The following is a 24,834-nucleotide window of genomic DNA, read 5'->3' on the forward strand; positions in this document are numbered from 1 at the left end:
GCTGGCCCTGGGTTCCTCCTAATGCAAGACAATGCTAGACCTCATGTGGCTGGAGTGTGTCAGCAGTTCCTGCAAGAGGAAGGCATTGATGCTATGGACTGGCCCGCCCGTTCCCCAGACCTGAATCCAATTGAGCACATCTGGGACATCATGTCTCGCTCCATCCACCAACGCCACGTTGCACCACAGACTGTCCAGGAGTTGGCGGATGCTTTAGTCCAGGTCTGGGAGGAGATCCCTCAGGAGACCATCCGCCACCTCATCAGGAGCATGCCCAGGCGTTGTAGGGAGGTCATACAGGCACGTGGAGGCCACACACACTACTGAGCCTCATTTTGACTTGTTTTAAGGACATTACATCAAAGTTGGATCAGCCTGTAGTGTGGTTTTCCACTTTTTAATTTTGAGGGTGACTCCAAATCCAGACCTCCATGGGTTGATACATTTGATTTCCATTGATACTTTTTGTGTGATTTTGTTGTCAGCACATTCAACTATGTAAAGAAAAAAGTATTTAATAAGATTATTGAATTCATTCAGATCTAGGATGTGTTATTTTAGTGTTTTCTTTATTTTTTTGAGCAGTGTATTTCAAGTCTAGCCAACTTGGATCTATTTGCTTGCTAACAAGGTAGAACTGTTATGAATACACCCTCCTGTCCGTCTCCAACTGTTTGAATAACAGCCTGTTCACTTTGTTTAGTTGTTGAAATCAAGTGGCCTACCTGGATAAGTTGCTTATTTCTCAGAATGAGAACGAGTTGCCAATTCCTTATGTAAATGCATATTTTTATGCTTATTGCACATTTATAAAACACAGACTAGACAACTAGCACTTAAGTCTGTGGCTAAAATGCTGCTAGCGGTACATGGTACCTCAATGCCGCGCGCAACAAAAATTGAGCATAAATATTCACAATCATGTTCATTAATACTCCCGTTTTAGTAGGGTCGGTTGTACATTTTGGGAATTGAGACAAAAAGGGTATCGTTACCAAGTTCTCCTCTATTACAGTAAAATAATGTCTCAATGTGTTTCGGCATACATATGACCGATTATGATGGACCAAACCTCAAATGCAAATAGCGAGTTAAAACTGCTTGTTGTCAGATAGGAAGAAGATTATATTTTGTCTTTGTTGTTGTGAGTGGCAGGGGGAAGGGGAGGGGCTTGGTGTTGGTGTGCCAGTGGGAAGATGCACAGGGACACAGCACAGAAGGAGGAGGGGCTTGGTGTCAGGAGGAGGGGCTTGGTTTCACAGCACAGAAGGAGGAGGGGCTTGGTGTCAGGAGGAGGGGCTTGGTGTCAGGAGGAGGGGCTTGGTGTCAGGAGGAGGGGCTTGGTGTCAAGGCACAGAGGGAGGGAAGGCGATGAGACCAAAAATACAAAACACTCATTAATGAAAACAAGGTGTCAAATTCTATAAATATTGAAATGAGTTCAATCTCCTCCACACTCCAAACCTCTAATCAAAGTCTACGCCAGAGTAATAAAGGTAGAATGAAACAGCAGATTGAGCAGCAGCACTAAAGGTAGTCAGTCAGTCAGTCAAAGTGGCTGAAGATGACCAGTCATTTCCTGAGTCCTAGTCATAAACATAACCTTGAGAATCACAGGGCTCAAAACGCCGAGCGCGGGATTTTACGAGGTGATAAAGCAATAGGTTCCTTGACACGCAAGGCGAGAGATATAACTCCGGTCTGGGCTCAGGACTACAAAAAAGGGTATGTACCCCAGACATTTACATTACATTTTAGTCATTTAGCAGACGCTCTTATCCAGAGCGACTTACAGTTAGCGCATACATTATTTTTATCGAACCCACAACCCTGGCGTTGCAAACGCCATGCTCTACCAACTGAGCTACATCCCCTGCCGGCCATTCCCTCCCCTACCCTGGACGACGCTGGGCCAATTGTGCGCCGCCCCATGGGTCTCCCGGTCGCGGCCGGCTACGACAGAGCCTGGATTCGAACCAGGATCTCTAGTGGCACAGCTAGCACTGCGATGCAGCGCCTTAGACCACTGAGCCACTCGGGAGTCTAGAGACTGGACAAATTGATACAGTCCAGATGACTAGTTGCTATGGGGGGTGCAACCCGTTGGCTTAATGACTCATTGGCTCAATGATTGTTGGCTCAATGTCTCAAAGTCTATGGGAAACAGCTACCATGTCAAAGCTACTAGCAATGTTCCCCCCCCCAGTGGAACAGTGAACAGCAGTTGGACAGTGGAGATATGTGTATATATATACCCAGTGGCTGGCGATGATCTCTCCACAGTAGTTCATGAGGGTTGTAGCGTCCAGCTCCTCAGCCGTCTGGTAGAACCGGATACAGTTCCTCACGTTCACCGATGACATCACCCCTTTCTCACACCTTGTTCCAAGAGAACAAAAGCTATATTTGAGGATATTGATGTCAATGGGAAATAGTGTACAATGCATTCATAGCCTAGAGGAAAGAAAAATCACAAAGAGCACCTGTGCCCGTAGGGAGTAAAAACACACCCCAGAGGGACTGTGAGTTTGAGATGACAGTCAGTAACAGTGCAGTCACCAACTGATCTACAAACCGTAACGAGTAGTCATCTGGGAGGCAAGGTCATCAGCGACTGAGCAGAATTGTCAGGCAGCCCCTTCCTACCTCTCTCGGAGTAGATGCAGCTGGAAGCGGTTGGCCAGCTTCATCAGGTCGATGAGGAAGGCATCGTCCTCGCTGAGCTCCAGGTTGTCTGTGTAGGCCCAGCGCAACATCGCCATGGCAACCTCCGGCTTGGCATCTGGAACACCCAGCATGGGAGAGACAGTGTTAACGACCCAGAGTGGAATGAAATATAACTTCACTCAACTATAGCTCCGCTATCAATAACCTGCTTTTAATGCAGATGTTGGAAAAGACAGTTTGTAGCGCATTTTCAAAAAACTGTGAACACAATGGACTCGTCTTTTTTCTTGGGGTACATTCTGGGGCATTGTGACCAGTAGTTTTGACAGCAGGGAGGGTGCTCAACTCACCAGACAGGTCCATTTCTGAGGTAGAGGCCAGGTTGGCCAGGCTCCAGGCATCACTGCGAGCAGCCAGGACAAACTTGTGAGCGTTGAGCGTCATCTCTCCAACCGTCACCTTCAGATCACTACAAACATGGCAACAGTGACAACATAAGTGAGAAAGAATATAGCCCATGTTCATAGCTTGAGTAACTAGGTTTTGCATATTTTTTTCTGGATTTCTGTAGAAAGCTGTGAATCATAGAATCTACGACCTTGGTATAGCCACTGGAAATAATTGATAATTGGGTGTCATTGCATTGAACAATGAATATCACATCAATTAATTAAACAATTAAGTGCAATTTTTAATTTTCTTGGCTTTTCCACCTCAAGAAAAAGGAACAACAAAACAGCAGGTCCTCTTTCTGACTGTAACCATGGCAACGGCACATGTTGCTGCATACATTATATCCCACCTCTCCCCTCCCCTCCCGTCCCGTTCACCTGTACTGGTCCTGCTGGTAGAGCTGGGTCACGATGTCTAGCAGGCGGCTGACGAAGGTGTCTCCTGCCCCGGCTCCTAAGGCGCTGGTGGAGCCCTGGCCAGAGGCCTGAGCAGCCAGCATGGCACAGCGCCTCTCTGTGTCAGCCAGCTTCTGCTGCATCTTCACATACTCCTGCCTCAGCAGGGCTAGGTGCTTCTGCAGCTTGGCCACCTCCTCTGTCACAGAGAGAGGGAAGAGACGGCAGGAAGGGGAGAGGTAGAGTGGGAAATGGAGGAGGTGAAGAGAACAGGAAAGCTTGTAAAGAGCTAAGCCTTTTGATGGAGTAGGGTTGCATTAAGCACATTCTGGCTCACAATGCTTTGTGTTTTTATCCGGATTAGGAAATGAAGAAAAATAGACCTTGTTGTACAACCAAACAGTAAAAACAAACGGTCTAATTTTATCGTGCTATAGTAACCCAAATCAGGGTTGTATTGTTTCAAGGACGCCTAGTATTTCTCAAGGCAGGTTCCTGCCTAGATATAGGCTAGGGATGTTTCGCTTTAAGGCTTACTACGTGTCGGAGCCCACTCAGCCCAGGATCGCACATAACTTCCCTCTCCCATTTCCGCTTAAGTTTGAGTCAAGACAGAATGCTGAGGCGGCACATAACTTTGCCCTCCCAAAGGTCAGAGGGTTAACTAGCTGGCTGACTATAGCTTCATATACAGTCATTGGGCTATAGTCATGGGGAAGGGACGGCTGCCAGTACCACCTGATCAACGGCCACAGGAAAGGATCACTGCTGCAACAGCAAGATAGGCTGAGCTGTTCAACGAAAAACCGGTTCAGAGCCACAACCTGAATGCATGTATTACCACAGTGCAACTTGTCATTCTTCATTCACAATGTTCCATTCATTTTGAAAAGGGAGGATATGATTGCCCATCTTGTGCATGTTATAAAGCGTCTTACCTTCAACTCAGCACTTTTAGACATCTTTAAAATAAACTTTATAGGAGCAATAAAAATATAGCTTTCTCTAAGTGTCCACAACACTTGGGACTACAATGGAAGAGTGAAAAGCTTACAAAATCTAGCTAGTGAGAAACGATTGACTGGCTTGGAAAAAAAATTGAAATACTGAACAAAATCATTCAACAGTTTTAAGGCAGCACACACCAACTGGTGTATCATTATAATTGATACCGAGTAGCTACCTAGTACTGTAGGTCTACATTCACTCTTCGAGGAGACTGCAACCACACACAGCTGAATGTTTAAAAAAAAATGTAAACTGGCGCTAGTCACATCTAATCAACACATGATCGAGGCACTGACAGTGCTGTCAAAGCAAGCAAATTAGTTGCCGAGTAACCAATTCATCTTGACTGAAGGCAAATTGATCTATCACACAAACTCGTCAAATACTCTTAACATTTTCGCTAGTTACAATAAAAAATAAGTGTTCAATACCGCAATAGCAATTTTGCATTTGGTTACAATGTTTAACTATCTAGGTACTGTAGCCAACGTTAGCTAGCTAACTAACGGTACATTGTAACGTTATCCTCATCATAAAAATCTACCTGTCCTCGGTCGATTTGATAAATTACAACATCAACAAAAATGCTAACGTTAGCTAATATCAAATGATCGCGTGTATAATCACCTTCCTTATGCATTCTGCGTTAGCAAATTCTGCTTTCTTTAGTTACCAATCCCGTTCATTGAGTCTAACCACCCGGTGAATTAAGTGGCTAGCCTGCTAAAAACTAGCTAGTTTCCTTCTCCACCCAACCAAACCCAACCCACACCACCCCACCCCCCCCCTCCCACTGACACAGATATAACCCGACTAGCTAGTTAGCTGCAAGTGAAAATTAGCAGCTAACTGCACAAGATGAAAGGGAGACAGTCGTTTATTTTTTATAACATTGCAAATCCCAATTAAATCAAATACAGTATAGCCATTCAGCGATTCAGATAATACATTTAATTCGCGTCTAATAAAGAAAGGGCGTAAAAAAATATTAAAGGAATCAGTCACATACCTTCAGCCATGATGGTTCCGTGGCTTTTGGTTTGCTATCGCGAGATGACAAAGCAGAAAGTGGGCGGTGACAGTAAATTCTCTATTCCACAGGGGTCTCAGAATATTTCCAAAGTTGCCTAAAAAAGTAACTGGCATCTTTGACTGATATGCATTGTGAAATAATACACTGAGAAGTGTCCAAATCTGCATTGACTGTGACTCTAGCCTGCACATTGTTTCAGACCAATTCCACTTGTTCCGGGTTATGGGAATGCATGCATTAGGTACTTGTGTTTAGCTATAACTGCATGTTATTATGAATGATCTTCATAATAATTTGTGATTGGTTGCAAAGGGTGAGACATTTGCTGGTATAAGGTTAAGTGGTCCTTGCCTTGTCTAGACTGGAGCCTGTCCTTGGCACAGATCCCTGAAACCTGCTTTCCAAATTTCTCTGCCCGGCCTGCGGTTCATGTGGGAAAGGGAATACGTCTGTGGCAATCACACCACCTCACGGGGTGCAATAGTGCTACTTGGCTTTCTTCTGAATATGGGACACCACTATACACACACTACACTTAACCCATATACTATTCATACCATAAGTGACAGTATCCAATTGTTAATGGACATCAATGAGTCCCTGATACTTGCTAAATCTAGCTTAATATGTTGTGACTCACACCCGTTGCTGACAGGTGTATATAATTGAGCACACAGCCATGCAATCTCCAAAGACAAACACTGGCAGTCGAATGGCCTTTCTGAAGAGCTCAGTGACTTTCAACGTGGCACCGTCATAGGATGCCACCTTTCCAGTAAGTCAGTTCGTCACATTTCTGCCCTTCTAGAGCTGCCCCGGTCAACTGTAAGTGCTGTTATTGTGAAGTGGAAAGGTCTAGGAGCAACAACGGCTCAGCCACGAAGTGGTAGGCCAAACAAGCTCACAGAACTGGACCACCGAGTGCTGAAGCACGTAAAAACTCACTACAGAGTTCAAAACTGCCTCTGGAAGCAACGTCAGCACAATAACTGTTCGTCGAGAGCTTCATGAAATGGGTTTCCATGGTCATGTAGTGTATATTTCACCTAGGGCAGGGTTTCCCAAACTCTGTCCTGAATCAGCTGTGTAAGGGGGGCGAGTTTGGGAAACCCTGACCTAGGGGTTCAGACACCACATGATACAGATACACATGATAATAACATGCTAGGAAGCAAGATAATGTGTGTAAAAAATAAGTACATGTCTGATCATATGACAAAACATTGTGCATTTCAATTTCATTAAAAGAAAACACCCCAACAGTTATTGGAGGGGGGAATCATATTTTAGAAGAACTCACTACAGAAGGTGACAATTTTCATAACATGAAAAATATACATCAGTATTTTTGTCTTTGTACATTAGGCAAGTAAACTGCAATAGTCCATCAGAGCCAGAATAAAATAACACCAGGGGAAATCGAGGATCAGGGGAAGAGAGGGAGGGAAAATAAAACAGGGCACAAACATACACACATTTGAAATCAAAACCCAGACACTACCAGCATGGAAACCTAAAGTTAAAGCATGCATAACAAATCCTACCTAGGACACCACACAAAGAAAATCAAGCGCTACAAATTAATCTGCTTCAAGGTGAATATAGGAGAAATAGCTCCCCACGTCACCCTAAATCTCATCAGAATATTTAAACAAATGTAAGACCGTACACCACACACCTGGGGAAGGTTATTGCTACACTAAATTATTCCAATATTTTAATTATACATTGTCGTGGTGTGAACGGTTATAAAATAACTTCTGCACACTCGTACAATTTCTCTGACTGACTTCTCTGAAACTAACTCTGGTTCAATACAGGGTGCAATTGACAAGCAATTTAATAGGAGGCACTTTTGAAAAAAAAAAAACGAATGAAAAACCTAACTATGAGCTCAATTTGTGCATGCGTGACTTGTAATGGTTATGTCCATCTGCAAAGAAACACACCTGAACTTGCCAAATGGGGTAATGTCAACCACGGTAGGGGGAGCTCATCATGGTGTTAAAATCCAAAATAAAACACTTGCATCTATAACCTTATATTTTAAATGGTGACTTACAGCAACTTTTCCTGAAGTGCTGATAGTGAAGGAACCCAACACGACAAGCGTGCTACAGTGTGTGCGTGTTCTAAAGCACCCCCATGTCCCTCTGCCATAAATGCCATTTCGGCATGATACTCCGGTCATTCTAGAACCAACGCTGCTGTTCTCCAATAGTGGGATTCTACAACCGCATCGCATTCTTACCATTCTGCCTTCTACAAGGCCTCCTGTCCGTCAAAGCAACCTGTAACAGAACTATACTAACACACTAGAGTGGATGTTGAAGAAGGAAGTGGACTAAAAACTTCAATAACTTACAGGGTTCAAATTCTACCTACATAAGCACTATTTATTTGGTACTAAGTGTCTTGCTGGATGGATAGGAACAGTTTATATATTATCCAGTTTTACGTCTGTGCTATATACAGGTTTTTACAATATCTTCCTGAAAAGTTCATAGACTTCAAAAAGCGTGTTATTCATCTTCTGTTTTGTCGTTTTTGAGTTGGCACTTGCTTGGCGGTTTTTGGTCAGCATGTGGTAACAGCTGTTATGTTCTATTGCAGCTGTTATGTTCTATTGCAGCTGTTATGTTCTATTGCAGCCTATTGTTGCCAGACGGTTTCTGCCAAATGCAATGAAGACGAGCCTGGCAATAGGGTGGTTGAGTGCAGGAAAACAGTGCCATGTTGTTTCTCAATTGGAGACCTGTGGAAGACAAGAACAGAAAACTTAGCACATATTGATATACTGTAATACACTTCCAGCATAGTGTATTTCAGAGAATGCAACAGGTATGAATGAAGTGTGAACAGTGTGATAAGTTACTCAAGAGATGCAGTACAATAGCATTGTGACCTCTTCAAAATAATAAGACATGGCTTGTAAAAGATCAAAGTCCACTACGCTTACCCTGAAAAAGGTGAAGCTAGAAGCCGCTTGATAAAAATCACTCAAAGGCAGTCTCTTGGCTCTTTCTTACACAACGGGCCACTTTCCTTTTGAATTCCCCATGTCGGTCTTCCCTCCACTCTTTCTGCAGGGGGAACAAAGGTGCAAAAACATTTTAGTTCAAAGATGACAGAGTTCTGCTCTCGACAAAGGCAAATTTGATGTTTGAGCACCTGGTTCAATCTGAATACATTCAGAATTCAGTGCACTTCAGGACATAATAGAAATTACCATTAACTCCTTTTGTCCCAAACAACAATCCACAGATTGTCTATTTATAAAGAACTAAATCAGTGTGAGCATAAACCATTGATTTGGCCCCTCAGGTGAAAATGAGACTCACTGCAGCGTCTACATTGGCAGGCGAGTCTCCGTTAGGGTCTGCCAACATGGAGATAACACTAATCATAATGGTTTCCACTGTGTGGATGGGCAGCCAGCGCTCCTCAGGCTTCTCATAGCCGTACTTATCCTCACCAGGCTCGTGCAAAATAGATATACATACGTCGCCATTCTTGTCAACTGTAAACAGGACAAGAGACATGAAATTAGACTTATTACATCAAAAGGTTTCAATAGAACAATTATATTTATTTGTGTGTGTAAACAAGGATTTTGGTGCGTTCCAAAAAAATCATTACTTTACTGAGAAACAGGACTGATCCTCTGGAGGGATAGCTCACATTTCCCAAACAGTAAAAAATACAAAAAAGTACTAACACTTTCAAGAGAAAACATACAGTTGAAGTCGGAAGTTTACATACACCTTAGCCAAATACATTTAAACTCAGTTTTTCACAATTCCTGACATTTAATCCTAGTAAAAATTCCCTGTCTTAGGTCAGTTAGGATCACCACTTTATTTTAAGAATGTGAAATGTCAGAATAATAGTAGAGAGAATGATTTATTTAAGCTTTTATTTCTTTCATCACATTCCCAGTGGGTCAGAAGTTTACATACACTCAATTAGTATTTGGTAGCATTGCCTTTAAATTGTTTAACTTGGGTCAAACGTTTCGGGTAGCCTTCCACAAGCTTCCCACAATAAATTGGGTGAATTTTGGCCCATTCCTCCTGACAGAGCTGGTGTAACTGAGTCGGGTTTGTAGGCCTCCTTGCTCGCACACATTTTTTTCAGTTCTACCCACACATTTTCTATAGGATTGAGGTCAGGGCTTTGTGATGGCCACTCCAATACCTTGACTTTGTTGTCCTTAAGCCAATTTGCCACAACTTTGAAAGTATGCTTGGGTTCATTGTCCATTTGGAAGACCCATTTGCGACCAAGCTTTAACTTCCTGACTAATGTCTTGAGATGTTGCTTCAATATATCCACATAATTTTCCTTCCTCATGATGCCATCTACTTTGTGAAGTGCACCAGTCCCTCCTGCAGCAAAGCACCCACAGAGCATGATGCTGCCACCCCCGTGCTTCACGGTTGGGATGGTGTTCTTCGGCTTGCAATTACCCACTTTTTCCTCCAAAACATAACGATGCTCATTATGGCCAAACAGTTATATTTTTGTTTCATCAGACCAGAGGACATTTGTCCAAAAAGTATAATCTTTGTCCCATGTGCAGTTGCAAACCGTAGTCTGGCTTTTTTATGGCGGTTTTGGAGCAGTGGTTTCTTCCTTGCTGAGCGGCCTTTCAGGTTATGTCGATATAGGACTCGTTTTACTGTGGATATAGATACTTTTGTACCCGTTTCCTCCAGCATCTTCACAAGGTCCTTTGCTGTTGTTCTGGGATTGATTTGCACTTTTCGCACCAAAGTACGTTCATCTCTAGGAGACAAAACGCGTCTCCTTCCTGAGCGGTATGACGGCTGCATGGTCCCATGGTGTTTATACTTGCGTACTATTGTTTGTACAGATGAACGTGGTACCTTCAGGCATTTGGAAATTGCTCCCAAGGATGAACCAGACTTGTGGAGGTCTACAATTTATTTTCTGAGGTCTTGGCTGATTTCTTTTGATTTTTTCCATGATGTCAAGCAAAGAGGCACTGAGTCTGAAGGTAGGCCTTGAAATACATCCACAGGTACACCTCCAATTGACTCAAATGATGTCAATTAGCCTATCAGAAGCTTCTAAAGCCATAACATCATTTTCTGGAATTTACCAAGCTGTTTAAAGGCAGTCAACTTAGTGTATGTAAACTTCTGCCCCACTGGAATTGTGATACAGTGAATTATAAGTGAAATAATCTGTCTGTAAACAATTGTTGGAAGAATTACTTGTGTCATGCACAAAGTAGATGTCCTAACCGACTTGCCAAAACTATAGTTTCTTAACAAGAAATGTGTGGAGTGGTTGAAAAACAAGTTTTAATGACTCCATGTAAACTTCCGACTTCAACTGTACACTCATACTTACCATTAGGGTGCCATATATCTGTGATAAATGTCATTTTAGGTGGCCTGAGAGGGTAGTCTTTGGGAAATGTGAGATGTGCTTTGAACACACCACCTTCACTGTGAACAGGAAGGCAAAGAGAAATGTCTGTCGTTATGGTCAAATAGCAGGGGTTGAAATAGGGTTGAAAAGATCCAGAAATCTTGACACAAACAGACAACTGTTGTACATGACAAATAGCAAATACATTAGTGGTGCACGGGTTGACTCATAAGCCACAGTCCCCACGGTTATATCCGCGGGGCGGGCGGGTTTGGGTCATTCAATATTGTGTGGATGAAGGGCGAGTGGGTGGCAGGCAGGTTGAATAAAGACAAAACGCCTTTAAAAAATAAATAAAAAAATGTATCTTCTTGTGCAATTGACAGTACATCTATAGGCTACATTGAGATTTTTTTATTTCCTTATTTTAGGCTCTGGCATTAGTGTGTAAGCCTGAGCTTAAGGGCCTAACTGTACACATGCCAAATAGCCTACACGCCAATCACCAAATGCATTTGGGAACGGGCAGAAAAAGTTAACGTTGATCCACAGAGGCAAAAAGGACAATGTCTGAGTTTAATTCAATAAGAGAAAAGCTGCGAAATGGAGAGTTGAACATAAAGAGAAAGGAGGGCCAGAAAAGTAATGTTTGGAAAGATCTGGTGAAGTGGTAAAAGAGGATGATAGCAGTGCCGGCTATGTTATGTGTGATGATTGTGAGGCGTTATACAAATTCGACAGTCACAAGACGGGGACTTCAAACAGGCCTATTGCACGTCAAGGGAACTGTAGCCTACTGTTCAGATGGGTTAAACGGAAACTGAAATCTGGACACCGACTGTAGGTCTATAACCTCTCACATAGCCTTAATATTACAGTGCATTCAGAAAGAATTCAGATCCCTTCCCTTTTTCCACATTGTTATGTTACAGCCTTATTCTAAAATGGATACAATATTTTTACCCCCTCAATCTACATTCAATACCCCATAATGACAAAGCGAAAACAGGTTTTTAGAAATATTTGAAAATGTTTTTTTTTTTTTAAACAACCTTATTTACATAAGTATTCAGACCCTTTGCTATGAGACTTGAAATTGATCTCAGGTGCATCCTGTTTCCAATGATCATCCTTGAGATGTTTCTAACAACTTGGAGTCCACCTGTGGTAAATTCAATTGATTGGACATGATTTGAAAAGGCACACACCTGTCTATATAAGGTCCCACAGTTGACAGTGCATGTCAGAGCAAAACCAAGCCATGAGGTCAAAGGACTTGTCCGTAGAGCTCGGAGACAGGATTGTGTCAAGACACAGATCTGGGGAAGGGTACCAAAACATTTCTGCAGCATTGAAGGTCCCCAAGATCACAGTGGCCTCCATCATTCTTAAATGGAAGACGTTTGGAACCACCAAGACTCTTCCTAGAGCTGGCTGCCCGGCCAAACTAAGAAATCGGGGGAGAAGGGCCTTGGTCAGGGAGGTGACCAAGAACCTGATGGTCACTCTGACAGAGCTCCAGAGTTCCTCTGTGGAAATGGGAGAACCTTCCAGAAGGACAACCATCTCTGCAGCACTCCACCAATCAGGCCTTTATGGTAGAGTGGCCAGACATAAGCCACTCCTCAGTAAAAGGCACATGACAGCCGGCTTGGAGTTTGCCAAAAGGCACCTAAAGGACTCTCAGACCATGAGAAACAAGATTCTCTGGTCTGATGAAACCAAGATTGAACTCTTTGGCCTGAATGCCAAGCGTCACGTCTGGAGGAAACCGGGCACTATCCCTACAGTGAAGCATGGTGGTGGCAGCATCATGCGGTGGGGATGTTTTTCAGCGGCAGGGACTGGGAGACTAGTCAGGAACGAGGGAAAGATTAACAGAGCAAAGTACAGAGAGATCCTTGATGACAACCTGCTCCAGAGCGCTCAGGACCTCAGACTAGGGCGAAGGTTCACCTTCCAACAGGATAACGTCCCTAAGCACACAGCCAAGTCAACGCAGGAGTGGCTTCGGGACAAGTCTCTGAATGTCCTTGAGTGGCCCAGCCAGAGCCCGAACTTGAACCCGATTTGAACATCTCTGAAAAGACCTGAAAACAGCTGTGCAGCAACGCTCCCCATCCAACCTGACAGAGCTTGAGAAGATAGGCAGAGAAGAATGTGAGAAACTCCCCAAATACAGGTGTGCCAAGCTTGTAGCGTCATACCCAAGAAGACTCAAGGCTGTAATCGCTGCCAAAGGTGCTTCAACAAAGTACTGAGTAAAGCGTCTGAATACTTGTGTAAATGTGAATTTTTTTATTTTTAATACATTTGCTAAAATACATTTTTAAAACGGTTTTTGCTTTGTCATTATGGGGTATTGTGTGTAGATTGAGAAAAAACGAACAATTTAATCAATTTTTTAGAATAAGGCTGTAACGTAATAAAGTAGAAAAAGTCAAGGGGTCTGAATACTTTCCGAATGCACTGTAACTCCTGCAGAATTGAGCATTTCTTGCAGTAAAATTATACACTAAATGAATGCAACATTTTGACTCAGGAACAGGAGTGGAGAAATAATTTCTTTCAGCATCTTGAGAGAATGCGAATGCACAGTTAGATACCGTCTTTATCAGCATCGTAAAAGCTGATAGTATTTCAACCACATAAAGTATGCGTCCAAGCCGAACTAAAATCTGATCAGAAACATGTTGGGTCGTTTTCACAGCTTTGTATTTCCTTCTTTTTTTTTTTTTTTGGAGTTAGGCCTACTGCATTTTCTCCCTGGTCCGTAAACGTCTTTGCTTCGAGAACGAAGCAGAGAAAACAGATGGGTTATTAGCAATTGCGGGCGGTCGAAACAAACAGCTGAACCGCGCACCACTAAAATACATCCCCACATCCAAATACTCCCCAGCAGACTCATCAACCCACCCACACAGCAAAATCAGAGTGGAACTGGGCTGGCAGACTTACTAGCATGTGTCTGGTGGGCCGATGATTAAGACTTCCCATCTGTAGAGATCGTTATCATCTATCAAACCTGCTGAGAATCCCTCCACTGGGTTCTTATTCAGCTCTAGGAAATCAAGAGAAAACATTTATACATCATGGTTTTTCATCCGAAATACACAAAAAAAATAGTAGTGGTTCTACGGTGATGTGTGACTCTTGAACTCTATCCAGTCAACACAGTGAGACGTCCATCTCGCTAATCAGTATGTGGGAATGATGGATTCAGCCTTCTCAGACTGAAAATGTGCCTCTCTGTGAACATAAAGCTTTTGATCCATAAAATCATTTATATGCCTAAAAAAAAGTGATATCCCTATAAAGTGCCTATTATACCAAATAAACAGCTTCCTTAAGTAGCAGTTTAAACTGAACTCAGAAGTTCACTGTGGTTTAGATGTGCTGTGGCAAACAGTCTCCTGCTGTGCTGAAACACCAGCACAGTCAAACAACCGCACCCATCTGTCACACCCTGGGCTCTGGTCCTAAAAGAATCAACTTGGTATGTAGATTCCAACCATTTCATTTCCTCTCGATACAAACCACCTCAACAGTGAAGTCAACCTAAAGAGGGCATGTTAAATGGTCCCAATAACGCACCTCTTATTGTGTAAGTAAGTAGTCAAGCAGTCTAAAAGAAACATATATTCATAGTGCTGTCATAAACACCGTAAGTTGATCAGGGCTTGCACAACTCCACCTTAATGGGGATCAGTGACCTCTACTACTGCGGGTGAGTGACTATTACTACTACTGCTGTTAATGGGGGTGAGTGACTATTACTACTACTGCTGTTAATGGGGGTGAGTGATGATTACTACTACTGCTGTTAATGGGGGTGAGTGACTATTACTACTACTGCTGTTAATGGGGGTGAGTGACTATTACTACTACTGTTGTTAATGGGGGTGAGTGACTATTACTACTACTGCTGTTAATGGGGGTGAGTGACTATTACTACTACTGCTGTTAATGGGGGTGAGTGACTATTACTACTACTGCTGTTAATGGGGGTGAGTGACTATTACTACTACTGCTGTTAATGGGGGGTGAGTGACTATTACTACTACTGCTGTTAATGGGGGTGAGTGACTATTACTACTACTGCTGTTAATGGGGGTGAGTGACTATTACTACTACTGCTGTTAATGGGGGTGAGTGACTATTACTACTACTGCTGTTAATGGGGGTGAGTGACTATTACTACTACTGCTGTTAATGGGGGTGAGTGACTATTACTACTACTGTTGTTAATGGGGGTGAGTGACTATTACTACTACTGCTGTTAATGGGGGTGAGTGACTATTACTACTACTGCTGTTAATGGGGGTGAGTGACTATTACTACTACTGCTGTTAATGGGGGTGAGTGACTATTACTACTACTGCTGTTAATGGGGGTGAGTGACTATTACTACTACTGTTGTTAATGGGGGTGAGTGCCTATAATACTGCTGTTGAGGAGGGTGAGTGAGGAGTCAAAGGGAAACTGATGTAGTGCCAATGACATGTATTAACCCTGGTCTGACAGGGGGCACTGTATTGAAACCACCAGGCAACCATCTTGACAGTCCTCAATTGTAAAAAAAAAAAAATATTTTGGAAGCTATAGAAATGCATTTATTAATGTCTGCATTTGTTTGTTCCACTTTTATTCTATCACACACACACCTTAATGCATACTTTAAAATTGATATTATGTGAGCTAAACATACAAATAAAAGAAATACATTAAATAAAAAGGTTTTTAAGTATTTTTTTTTAGAGAGTATTAATGTTACTGTCCCCACTACAACAGAAAATACATGCAATTTTGTCAATGAAACACTTAATTGAAATACTGTAGAATTCCATTAATTCCTTCGGAGGAACTACTACTGGGGAGTGACAATATGGCCGACTGGTGGCTTCAAAGCCCATCAATGGCCAATACATAGCATCAGCAATCCAGGGTTTGTTATTTATATATATATATATATATATATATATATATACACTTCATTGAGTTGTACATCCCCTTTGAACAGCAACCCTGACGATCATGTTTAGAGCCAGGGAAGGCCTCTGGAACACAGCCACATAGGGCTTTAGACCGAGCTGTTCTCCCTCAGCTGAAAACACTTGGCAAGGTGCAGCATAGCCAAGTAAAACGCTAAGATATACTTCACATCAACGTTAGTTGAATGGAGACGAGAGTGTGCGGAGTGTACCTCATACTACATCGCGTCGCTGTCAGTCGATACGAGGAAACAAACGGTGGTTGTATTTGATTAACGTTTAATAAAAAAAAGTATGGATTTCAGCAAACAAAAAAAGGCACACAGCTACAGAGGACAAACATATGTACACAGTTTAAGTATCGACCTTCGGCGACTCGATGAAGTCGGAGATACAGTCCACACACTCGTCTCCGCTCAACTCCGTTGATGTGAAGGACATCGTGGAGTTGAATTTTACTTGGCTTGGAGCAGCAGTACCTTTGTTTATGCATGTCTAACTTTTATATGTGTATCAAAAAAGGAAATAAGAGAGATCATGGTGAAATCATGGGCTATTGTACACAATTGACTTCCATATCCCCTTCAACATGAAAAAAATTAACAATATGACATGAGTGTATCTATCACTCTGAATGGCTAATAGAAGTTTGACAGACACAGCCATATTAGGCTAGCTAGGTACATTTCTGAATGTACACCAGAATCGTAATCAAATACTTAACAGAATGAACACTTTTTGTTAATGGGTGGTTCAGTTAAACTCCTGCACGGCCCTGGCTTAATTTAAAATCAAGCTGACAGTTGTCCAATAATGACCAGCTGACAGTTGACGTGTGTCTGCTAACGTTAGCCAACAATCGACATTACGTTCAAAACAAAGGGGTAGTATATTAAACGTTACATTTAGCTTGGTATCTAGTTCGCTAGCTAAACTTGAACCATTTCGCGTCCACAATAACAAATTAAAAAAATAACAACCACAAATTTGATTTTACTAGCTATATTCAACTATCAAAATGAAGTAAGCCAAGATGTGACATTTCACAGCACACACGATAGTAGCTAGCTAGATAAAGTAAAAGCCGAAACAAAGATTAAACGATATGCCGCAAGTGGGCCAAATTAGATGGATTAGCTAACGTTAGCTAGCACAGCAACCGGACAAATAAAAAAGAACGTTAGCTGACGTTAGCCACCAGTTTATAAATTACCTGCCAGCTGTCTCCTGAGTAACAGTGCTGCCTGAGGCTCCGTCATGTTTTTACAACTTGGATTACAAAATGACAAATGTTAATATTGCGAGGTGAGAGAATTAGCTAGGTATTTACTTTCAATAAATAACGCCAGTGCAGTGCTTATTTTCCTTCTTCTTCTTCTTCTTTGATATAATAGCGGTCCGCAAACGAACGTTAAAGGTGCATGCCGCCACCTACTGTGCTGGAGTGTGTGGTCAATCACAGTCTACAATCCTGCTTCTTCTTCGATGAGGTTTAACGGTGGTTGGCATCCGATAAATGTTGCATTACCGCCACCTACTACATTTTCATTTTAGCAGACAACCTTATCCAAAGCAACTTACAGTTAGTGCATACATTATTTTATTTTTTTTCCATACTGGCCCCCCGTGGGAAACAAACCCAGCTACATCCCCTCCCCTACGCCAATTGTGCGCCACCCCATGGGTCTCCCGGTCGCGGCCAGCTACGACAGAGCCTGGATTCGAACCAGGATCTCTAGTGGCACAGCTAGCACTGCGATGCAGTGCCTTAGACCACTGCGCCACTCGGGGGACTAGAGTATAACTCCCTTATACTTTGCTTGAAAATAATAATAATTTCTAAATCCTCCTACCTAACTTAGAAAATAAAGAAGAGCCCTACTAACTCCTAATATTATTATTATTTTTGGTCATTTAGCAGACGCTCTAATCCAGAGCGACTTACAGGAGCAATTAGGGTTAAGTGCCTTGCTCAAGGGCACATCGACAGATTTTTCACCTAGTCGGCTCGGGGATTAGAACCAGCGACCTTTCGGTTACTGGCACAACGCTCTTACCCACTAAGCTACCTGCCGCCCTAATAGACCCTCCCCCATTCCTAAACCCCTCCCCCAAATCCCTTCTAAAACCCCCCCAACCCGTCCAACCTCAATGACCCTACACTTCAATCTTTCCCTCTCTTCAACATACTTATGACAATATAACAACACGTGCTCCACCGTTTCATCGACCATACACTCTAGACACAAACCATTCACATGCTTGCCAACCAGATGTAATGACGAGTTCAATGTACAATGTCCTAAGCGCAATCGAGCAAACACCAGCGCTTCCTTCCTAATCTGACCACAACGTTAGACACGGACACGAATGATCTGCTTGGCGTGTTAACACACTGGTGGTTTGTTGTAACCGAGTATTGATGCTAAACCGTGTTATTGGAGGCTAGCATGCTAGTTGGCTTTGGCGTCATAGGATTCGGTGCCCTGGACGGTTTTCACGGAAGAATACTGTACCAAGTTAGCTAGCTGAATAAACTAAATTAGAGTCAATTCCTAGAAAACATTGAACCGCTGTAGTTTACAACAATTATAATTTCTAAAGTGAAGTTGGGAGAGTTTTATTTGAGTGTTTTCCTTGAAACGTAAGTGAGGGAGGCCCCGCTCTCTCGCTTTCCCAGATGTTTAGTTCATTTCATTCCAATCTCCTTTGCATTATTGTAGCCTTTTTCTGTAGCCTGTCAACTATGTGTCTGTCTATCCCTGTTCTCTCCTCTCTGCACAGGCCATACAAACACTTCACACCACATGGCTGTTGCCACTCTAATCTGGTGGTCCCTGCGCGCACGACCCACGTGGAGTTCCAGGTCTCCGGCAGCCTCTGGAACTGCCGTTCTGCGGCCAACAAGGCAGAGTTCATCCCAGCCTATGTTACCCTCCAGTCCCTCGACTTCTTGGCGCTGACGGAAACATGGAAGATCACAGAAAACACTGCTACTCCTACTGCTCTCTCCTCGTCTGACCATGTGTTCTCGCATACCCCGAGAGCTTCTGGTCAGCGCGGCGGTGGCACAGGAATCCTCATCTCTCCCAAGTGGACATTCTCTCTTTTCCCCCTGACCCATCTGTCTATCTCCTCATTTGAATTCCATGCTGTCACAGTCACTAGCCCATTCAAGCTTAACATCCTTGTCATTTATCGCCCTCCAGGTTCCCTTGGAGAGTTCATCAATGAGCTTGACGCCTTGATAAGTTCCTTTCCTGAGGATGGCTCACCCCTCACAGTTCTGGGTGACTTTAACCTCCCTACGTCTGCCTTTGACTCATTTCTCTCTGCCTCCTTCTTTCCACTCCTTTCCTCTTTTGACCTCACCCTCTCACCGTCCCCCCCTACTCACAAGGCAGGCAATACGCTTGACCTCATCTTTACTAGATGCTGTTCTTCTACTAATCTCACTGCAACTCCCCTCCAAGTCTCCGACCACTACTTTGTATCCTTTTCTCTCTCGCTCTCCTCCAACACTACTCACTCTGCCCCTACTCAGATGGTAATGTGCCGTCGCAACCTTCGCGCTCTCTCTCCCGCTACTCTCCTCTTCCATCCTGTCATCTCTTCCCTCTGCTAAATCCTTCTCCCTCCGATCTCCTGATTCTACCTCCTCAACCGTCCTCTCCTCCCTTTCTGCATCTTTTGACTCATTGTCCGTGGCTTGACGACTCATTGCGAGCTCACAGAAGTGGGCTCCGGGCAGCCGAGCTGAAATGGAGGAAAACTAGACTCCCTGCGGACATCTTTTCACTCCCTCCTCTCTACATACTCTTCCTCTGTTTCCGTTGCTAAAGCCACTTTCTACCACTCTAAATTTCAAGCCTCTGCCTCTAACCCTAGGAAGCTCTTTGCCACCTTCTCCTCCCTGCTGAATCCTCCTCCTCCTCCCCCTCCCTCCTCCCTCCTCCCTCTCTGTGGATGAATTACGTCAACCATTTTGAAAAGAAGGTTGACGACATCCGATCCTCATTTATTAAGTCAAATGACACTGCTAGTCCTGCTCACACTGCCCTACCCTATGCTTTGACTTCTTTCTCCCCTCTCTCTCCAGATAAAATCTTGCGACTTGTGACGGCTGGCCGCCCAAGCACCTGCCCGCTTGACCCTATCCCCTCCTCTCTTCTCCAGACCATTCCCGGAGACCTTCTCCCTTACTTCACCTCGCTCATCAACTCATCCTTGACTGCTGGCCATGTTCCTTCCGTCTTCAAGAGAGCGAGAGTTGCACCCCTCCTCAAAAAACCTACACTCGATCCCTCCGATGTCAACAACTACAGACCAGTATCCCTTCTTTCTTTTCTCTCCAAAACTCTTGAGCATGCCGTCTCTAGCCAACTCTCCTGCTATCTCTCTCAGAATGACCTTCTTGATCCAAACCAGTCATGTTTGAAGACTGGTCATTCAACTGAGACTGCTCTTCTCTGTGTCACGGAGGCTCTCCGCACTGCTAAAGCTAACTCTCTCTCCTCTGCTCTTATCCTTCAAGACCTATCCGCTGCCTTTGATACTGTGAACCATCAGATCCTCCTCTCCACCCTCTCCGAGTTGGGCATCTCCGGCGCTGCTCACTCTTGGATTGCGTCCTACCTGACAGGTCGCTCCTACCAGGTGGCGTGGCGAGAATCTGTCTCCGCACCACGTGCTCTCACCACTGGTGTCCCCCAGGGCTCAGTTCTAGGCCCTCTCCTATTCTCTCTATACACCAAGTCACTTGGCTCTGTCATATCCTCACATGGCCTCTCCTATCATTGCTACGCAGACGACACACAACTAATCTTCTCCTTTCCCCCTTCTGATAACCAGGTGGCGAATCGCATCTCTGCATGTCTGGCAGACATATCAGTATGGATGACGGATCACCACCTCAAGCTGAACCTTGGCAAGACGGAGCTGCTCTTCCTCCTGGGGAAGGACTGCCTGCTCCATGATCTCGCCATCACGGTTTACAACTCCATTGTGTCCTCCTCCCAGAGTTCAAAGAACCTTGGCGTGACCCTGGACAACACCCTGTCGTTCTCCGCTAACATCAAGGCGGTGACCCGATCCTGTAGGTTCATGCTCTACAACATTCGGAGAGTACGACCCTGCCTTACACAGGAAGCGGCACAGGTCCTAATCCAGGCACTTGTCATCTCCCGTCTGGATTACTGCAACTCGCTGTTGGCTGGGCTCCCTGCCTGTGCCATTAAACCCCTACAACTCATCCAGAATGCCGCAGCCCGTCTGATGTTCAACTTTCCCAAGTTCTCTCACGTCACTCCGCTCCTCCGCACACTCCACTGGCTTCCAGTTGAAGCTCGCATCTGCTACAAGACCATGGTGCTTGCCTACGGAGCTGTGAGGGGAACGGCACCTCCGTACCTTCAGGCTCTGATCAGTCCCTACACCCAAACGAGGGCATTGCGTTCATCCACCTCTGGCCTGCTGGCTCCCCTACCTCTGCTGAAGCACAGTTCCCGCTCAGCCCAGTCAAAACTGTTCGCTGCTCTGGCACCCCAATGGTGGAACAAGCTCCCTCACGACGCCAGGACAGCGGAGTCACTCACCACCTTCCGGAGACATTTGAAACCCCACCTCTTTAAGGAATACCTGGGATAGGATAAAGTAATCCTACCCCAAAAAGAAAATACATTAAAAAAATAAGATAAAAAATTATAAAATATAAATAAAATAAAAATGTGTAAAGTGGTTATCCCACTGGCTATAAGGTGAATGCACCAATTTGTAAGTCGCTCTGGATAAGAGCGTCTGCTAAATGACGTAAATGTAAATGTCATTGTCCATTTGGAAGACCCATTTGCGACCAAGCTTTAACTTCCTGACTGATGTCTTGAGATGTTGCTTCAATATATCCACATAATTTTCCTTCCTCATGATGCCATCTATTTTGTGAAGTGCACCAGTCCCTCCTGCAGCAAAGCACCCCCACAGCATGGTGGCGCAGTGGTCTAAGGCACCGCATTGCAGTGCTAACTGTGCCACTAGAGATCCTGGTTCGAATCCAGGCTCTGTCGCAGCCGGCCGCGACCGGGAGACTCATGGGCGGCGCACAATTGGCCCAGCGTCGTCCAGGGTAGGGGAGGGAATGGGATGTAGCTCAGTTGATAGAGCATGGCGTTTGCAACGCCAGGGTTGTGGGTTCGATTCCCACGGGGGGCCAGTATAAAAAAATATGTATTCACTAACTGTAAGTCGCTCTGGATAAGAGCGTCTGCTAAATGACGTAAATGTAAAATGTAAATGTAAATGATGCTGCCACCCCTGTGCTTCACGGTTGGGATGGTGTTCTTCCGCTTGCAAGCAACCCCCAAAAAGTACGATCTTTGTCCCCATGTGCAGCTGCAAACTGTAGTCTGGCTTTTTTATGGAGGTTTTGGAGTAGTGGCTTCTTCCTTGCTGCGCGGCCTTTCAGGTTATGTCGATATAGGACTCATTTTACTGTGGATATAGATACTTTTGTACCTGTTTCCTCCAGCATCTTCACAAGGTCCTTTGCTGTTGTTCTGGGATTGATTTGCACTTTTCGCACCAAAGTACGCTCATCTCTAGGAGACAGAATGCGTCTCCTTCCTGAGCGGTATGACATCTGCGTGGTTCTGTGGTGTTTATACTTGCGTACTATTGTTTGTACAGATGAACGTGGTACCTTCAGGCATTTGGAAATTGCTCCCAAGGATGAACCAGACTTGTGGAGGTCTACAATTTCTTTTCTGAGGACTTGGCTGATTTCTTTTGATTTTCCCATGATGTCAAGCAAAGAGGCACTGAGTTTGAAGGTAGGCCTTGAAATACATCCACAGGTACACCTCCAATTGACTCAAATGATGTCAATTAGCCTATCAGAAGCTTCTAAAGCCATGACATAATTTCTGGAATTTTCCAAGCTGTTTAAAGGCACAGTCAATTTAGTGTATGTAAACTTCTGCCCCACTGGAATTGTGATACAGTGAATTATAAGTGAAATAATCTGTCTGTAAACAATTGTTGGAAAAATTACTTGTGTCATGCACAAAGTAGATGTCCTAACCGACTTGCCAAAACTATAGTTTGTTAACAAGAAATGTGTGTAGCGGTTGAAAAACGAGTTTTAACGACTCCAACCTAAGTGTATGTAAACTTCCAACTTCAACGGTACATCAACCGGCCTCTCTAAAGATAACTCTCCACCAGACTTTAAGCAATGGTCACCAAACTTTTCCCAGTCTGCTTTATGAAAGCACCATCTTCTGAATGGTACCCTATCTGGAAAAGTAACATCAAAGTTCATGGTGCACGAAATCAGGAAATTATCACTTCCAACAGTAGAATCATTCATTACGTTACATTCACGGATAGATGCAATAGAGTTAGAAGCCAGTGTGAGGTTCAGGCAGGATGTAACCCCTCTACCACCATCAACTATTGTACCACATCCATCGTTAAGACTTACAGTGCTTTCGGAAAGTATTCAGACCCCTTTATTTTTTCTGCATTTTATTACGTTACAGCCTTATTCTAAAATGGATTTCAATATCCACACAACACCCCATAATGACAAATCAAAAACAGAAGACTGAAATATAACAAAACCGTTTTGCGAACCCCAAACGTGTTTGCTTATTTTTTTCTTTAAGCAATGGCTTTTTTCTGGCCACTCTTCCGTAAAGCCCAGCTCTGTGGAGTGTACGGCTTAAAGTGGTCCTATGGACAGATACTCCAATCTCCGCTGTTGAGCTTTGCAGCTCCTTCAGGGTTAACTTTGGTCTCTTTGTTGCCTCTCTGATTAATGCCCTCCTTGCCTGGTCCGTGAGTTTTGATGGGCGGCCCTCTCTTGGCAGGTTTGTTGTGGTGCCATATTCTTTCCATTTTTAATGGTGCTCCGTGGGATGTTCAAAGTTTCTGATATTTTTTTATAACCCAACCATGATCTGTACTTCTCCACAACTTTGTCCCTGACCTATTTGGAGAGCTCCTTGGTCTTCATGGTGCCGCTTGCTTGGTGGTACCCCTTGCTTAGTGGTGTTGCAGACTCTGGGGCCTTTCAGAACAGGTGTATATATACTGAGATCATTTGACCGATCATGTGACACTTAGATTGCACACAAGTGGACTTTATTTAACTAATTATGTGACTTCTGAAGGTAATTGGTTGCACCAGATCTTATTTAGGGCTTCATAGCAAAGAGTGTGAATACATATGCACGCACCACTTTTCCGTAATTTATTTTTTTGAATTATTTGAAACAAGTTATTTTTTTCATTTCACTTCACCAATTTGGACTATTTTGTATATGTCCATTACATGAAATCCAAATAAAAATCAATTTAAATTACAGGTTGTAATGCAACAAAATAGGAAAAACGCCAAGGGGGATGAATACTTTTGCAAGGCACTGTATGTCAGGAGAAGTGCAGTACTATCATAAGTAGAGTTATACTTGGAATAAAGAGAGGCAGAGGAGGTCTGAGAGAGGGCGGAAGAGGGTGAGCTTGAGTCAGTTGAAAATGGCGGGAAAAAAGGGAGATGGTTTGTTAAACAAGAATGGTAGAAAGTGTAAGTAGAGTGAGTTGAAGACAGGAGGAGAAATGGAAGTGAATGAGGGGGAAGTATCAGAGGTGGTAGGTGTGGTGAAGTTCTCGGAGCCCAAGGTTTGCGCCGAGGGTCAGGATAAAGATAATTCTGTGACAGTAGGAGTGAAGTTTTTGTAAAAAGTGGACCCTTGCCTTTTGGCTGATCCATTTGTGTGTTTCAGGGTGGGTGAAAACAGAGTTGGGTGCTGTGGAATTGGTGAGGGTAACCAGAAGTGGTCTAGTGATAATTGTTTGTGTTTCTGCTGGTAAGAGGGAGCAGGCGCTCTGT

The 24,834-nt window shown here is 43.8% G+C and overlaps 2 protein-coding genes across 3 annotated transcripts in view; both read right to left on the reverse strand.

The window, feature by feature from the left end:
- LOC121579148 (rabankyrin-5-like) overlaps nt 1–6,266 on the reverse strand; it is a 28,406-nt gene extending 22,140 nt beyond the window's left edge. Inside the window, exons 1-5 of one of the 2 annotated variants that reach the window (XM_041893476.2) lie at nt 5,533–6,266; nt 3,498–3,714; nt 3,018–3,136; nt 2,647–2,782; nt 2,256–2,379 (exon numbers count right to left, since the gene is read on the reverse strand). In XM_041893476.2, coding sequence (XP_041749410.2) covers nt 2,256–2,379; nt 2,647–2,782; nt 3,018–3,136; nt 3,498–3,714; nt 5,533–5,542 — 606 coding nt within the window. In that variant the 5' untranslated portion in view covers nt 5,543–6,266. Of the gene's footprint in view, nt 1–2,255; nt 2,380–2,646; nt 2,783–3,017; nt 3,137–3,497; nt 3,715–5,150; nt 5,237–5,532 lie in introns of those variants that run through there. The other variant, XM_045224238.1, reaches the window with a different exon arrangement.
- Nucleotides 6,267–6,779: 513 nt separating this feature from the next.
- LOC121579150 (ubiquitin-conjugating enzyme E2 G1) lies at nt 6,780–17,352 on the reverse strand. The gene is made up of 6 exons (XM_041893478.2): nt 17,161–17,352; nt 13,915–14,017; nt 10,936–11,033; nt 8,898–9,076; nt 8,516–8,639; nt 6,780–8,311 (listed from the first exon to the last, which is right to left on the reverse strand). Exons 1-5 carry the CDS (start codon nt 17,204–17,206, stop codon nt 8,553–8,555), a joined length of 513 nt encoding a protein of 170 aa, XP_041749412.1. The 5' UTR covers nt 17,207–17,352; the 3' UTR covers nt 6,780–8,311; nt 8,516–8,552.
- Nucleotides 17,353–24,834: the final 7,482 nt, after the last annotated feature.

This window comes from Coregonus clupeaformis, chromosome 13 (genome assembly GCF_020615455.1).
Source record: "Coregonus clupeaformis isolate EN_2021a chromosome 13, ASM2061545v1, whole genome shotgun sequence".
Lineage (NCBI taxonomy): Eukaryota > Metazoa > Chordata > Actinopteri > Salmoniformes > Salmonidae > Coregonus > Coregonus clupeaformis.

What these genes read in the sequence shown, in the direction of transcription:
- LOC121579150 (XM_041893478.2), bottom strand. Translation starts at nt 17,206, where the DNA reads ATGACGGAGCCTCAGGCAGCACTGTTACTCAGGAGACAGCTGGCAG. An exon ending in AGATATATGGCACCCTAATG is followed by an intron (nt 9,077 to 10,935) that starts GTAAGTATGAGT and finishes TCCTGTTTACAG; the next exon opens with TTGACAAGAATGGCGACGTA. An exon ending in CTGCCAATGTAGACGCTGCA is followed by an intron (nt 8,640 to 8,897) that starts GTGAGTCTCATT and finishes TTCCCCCTGCAG; the next exon opens with AAAGAGTGGAGGGAAGACCG.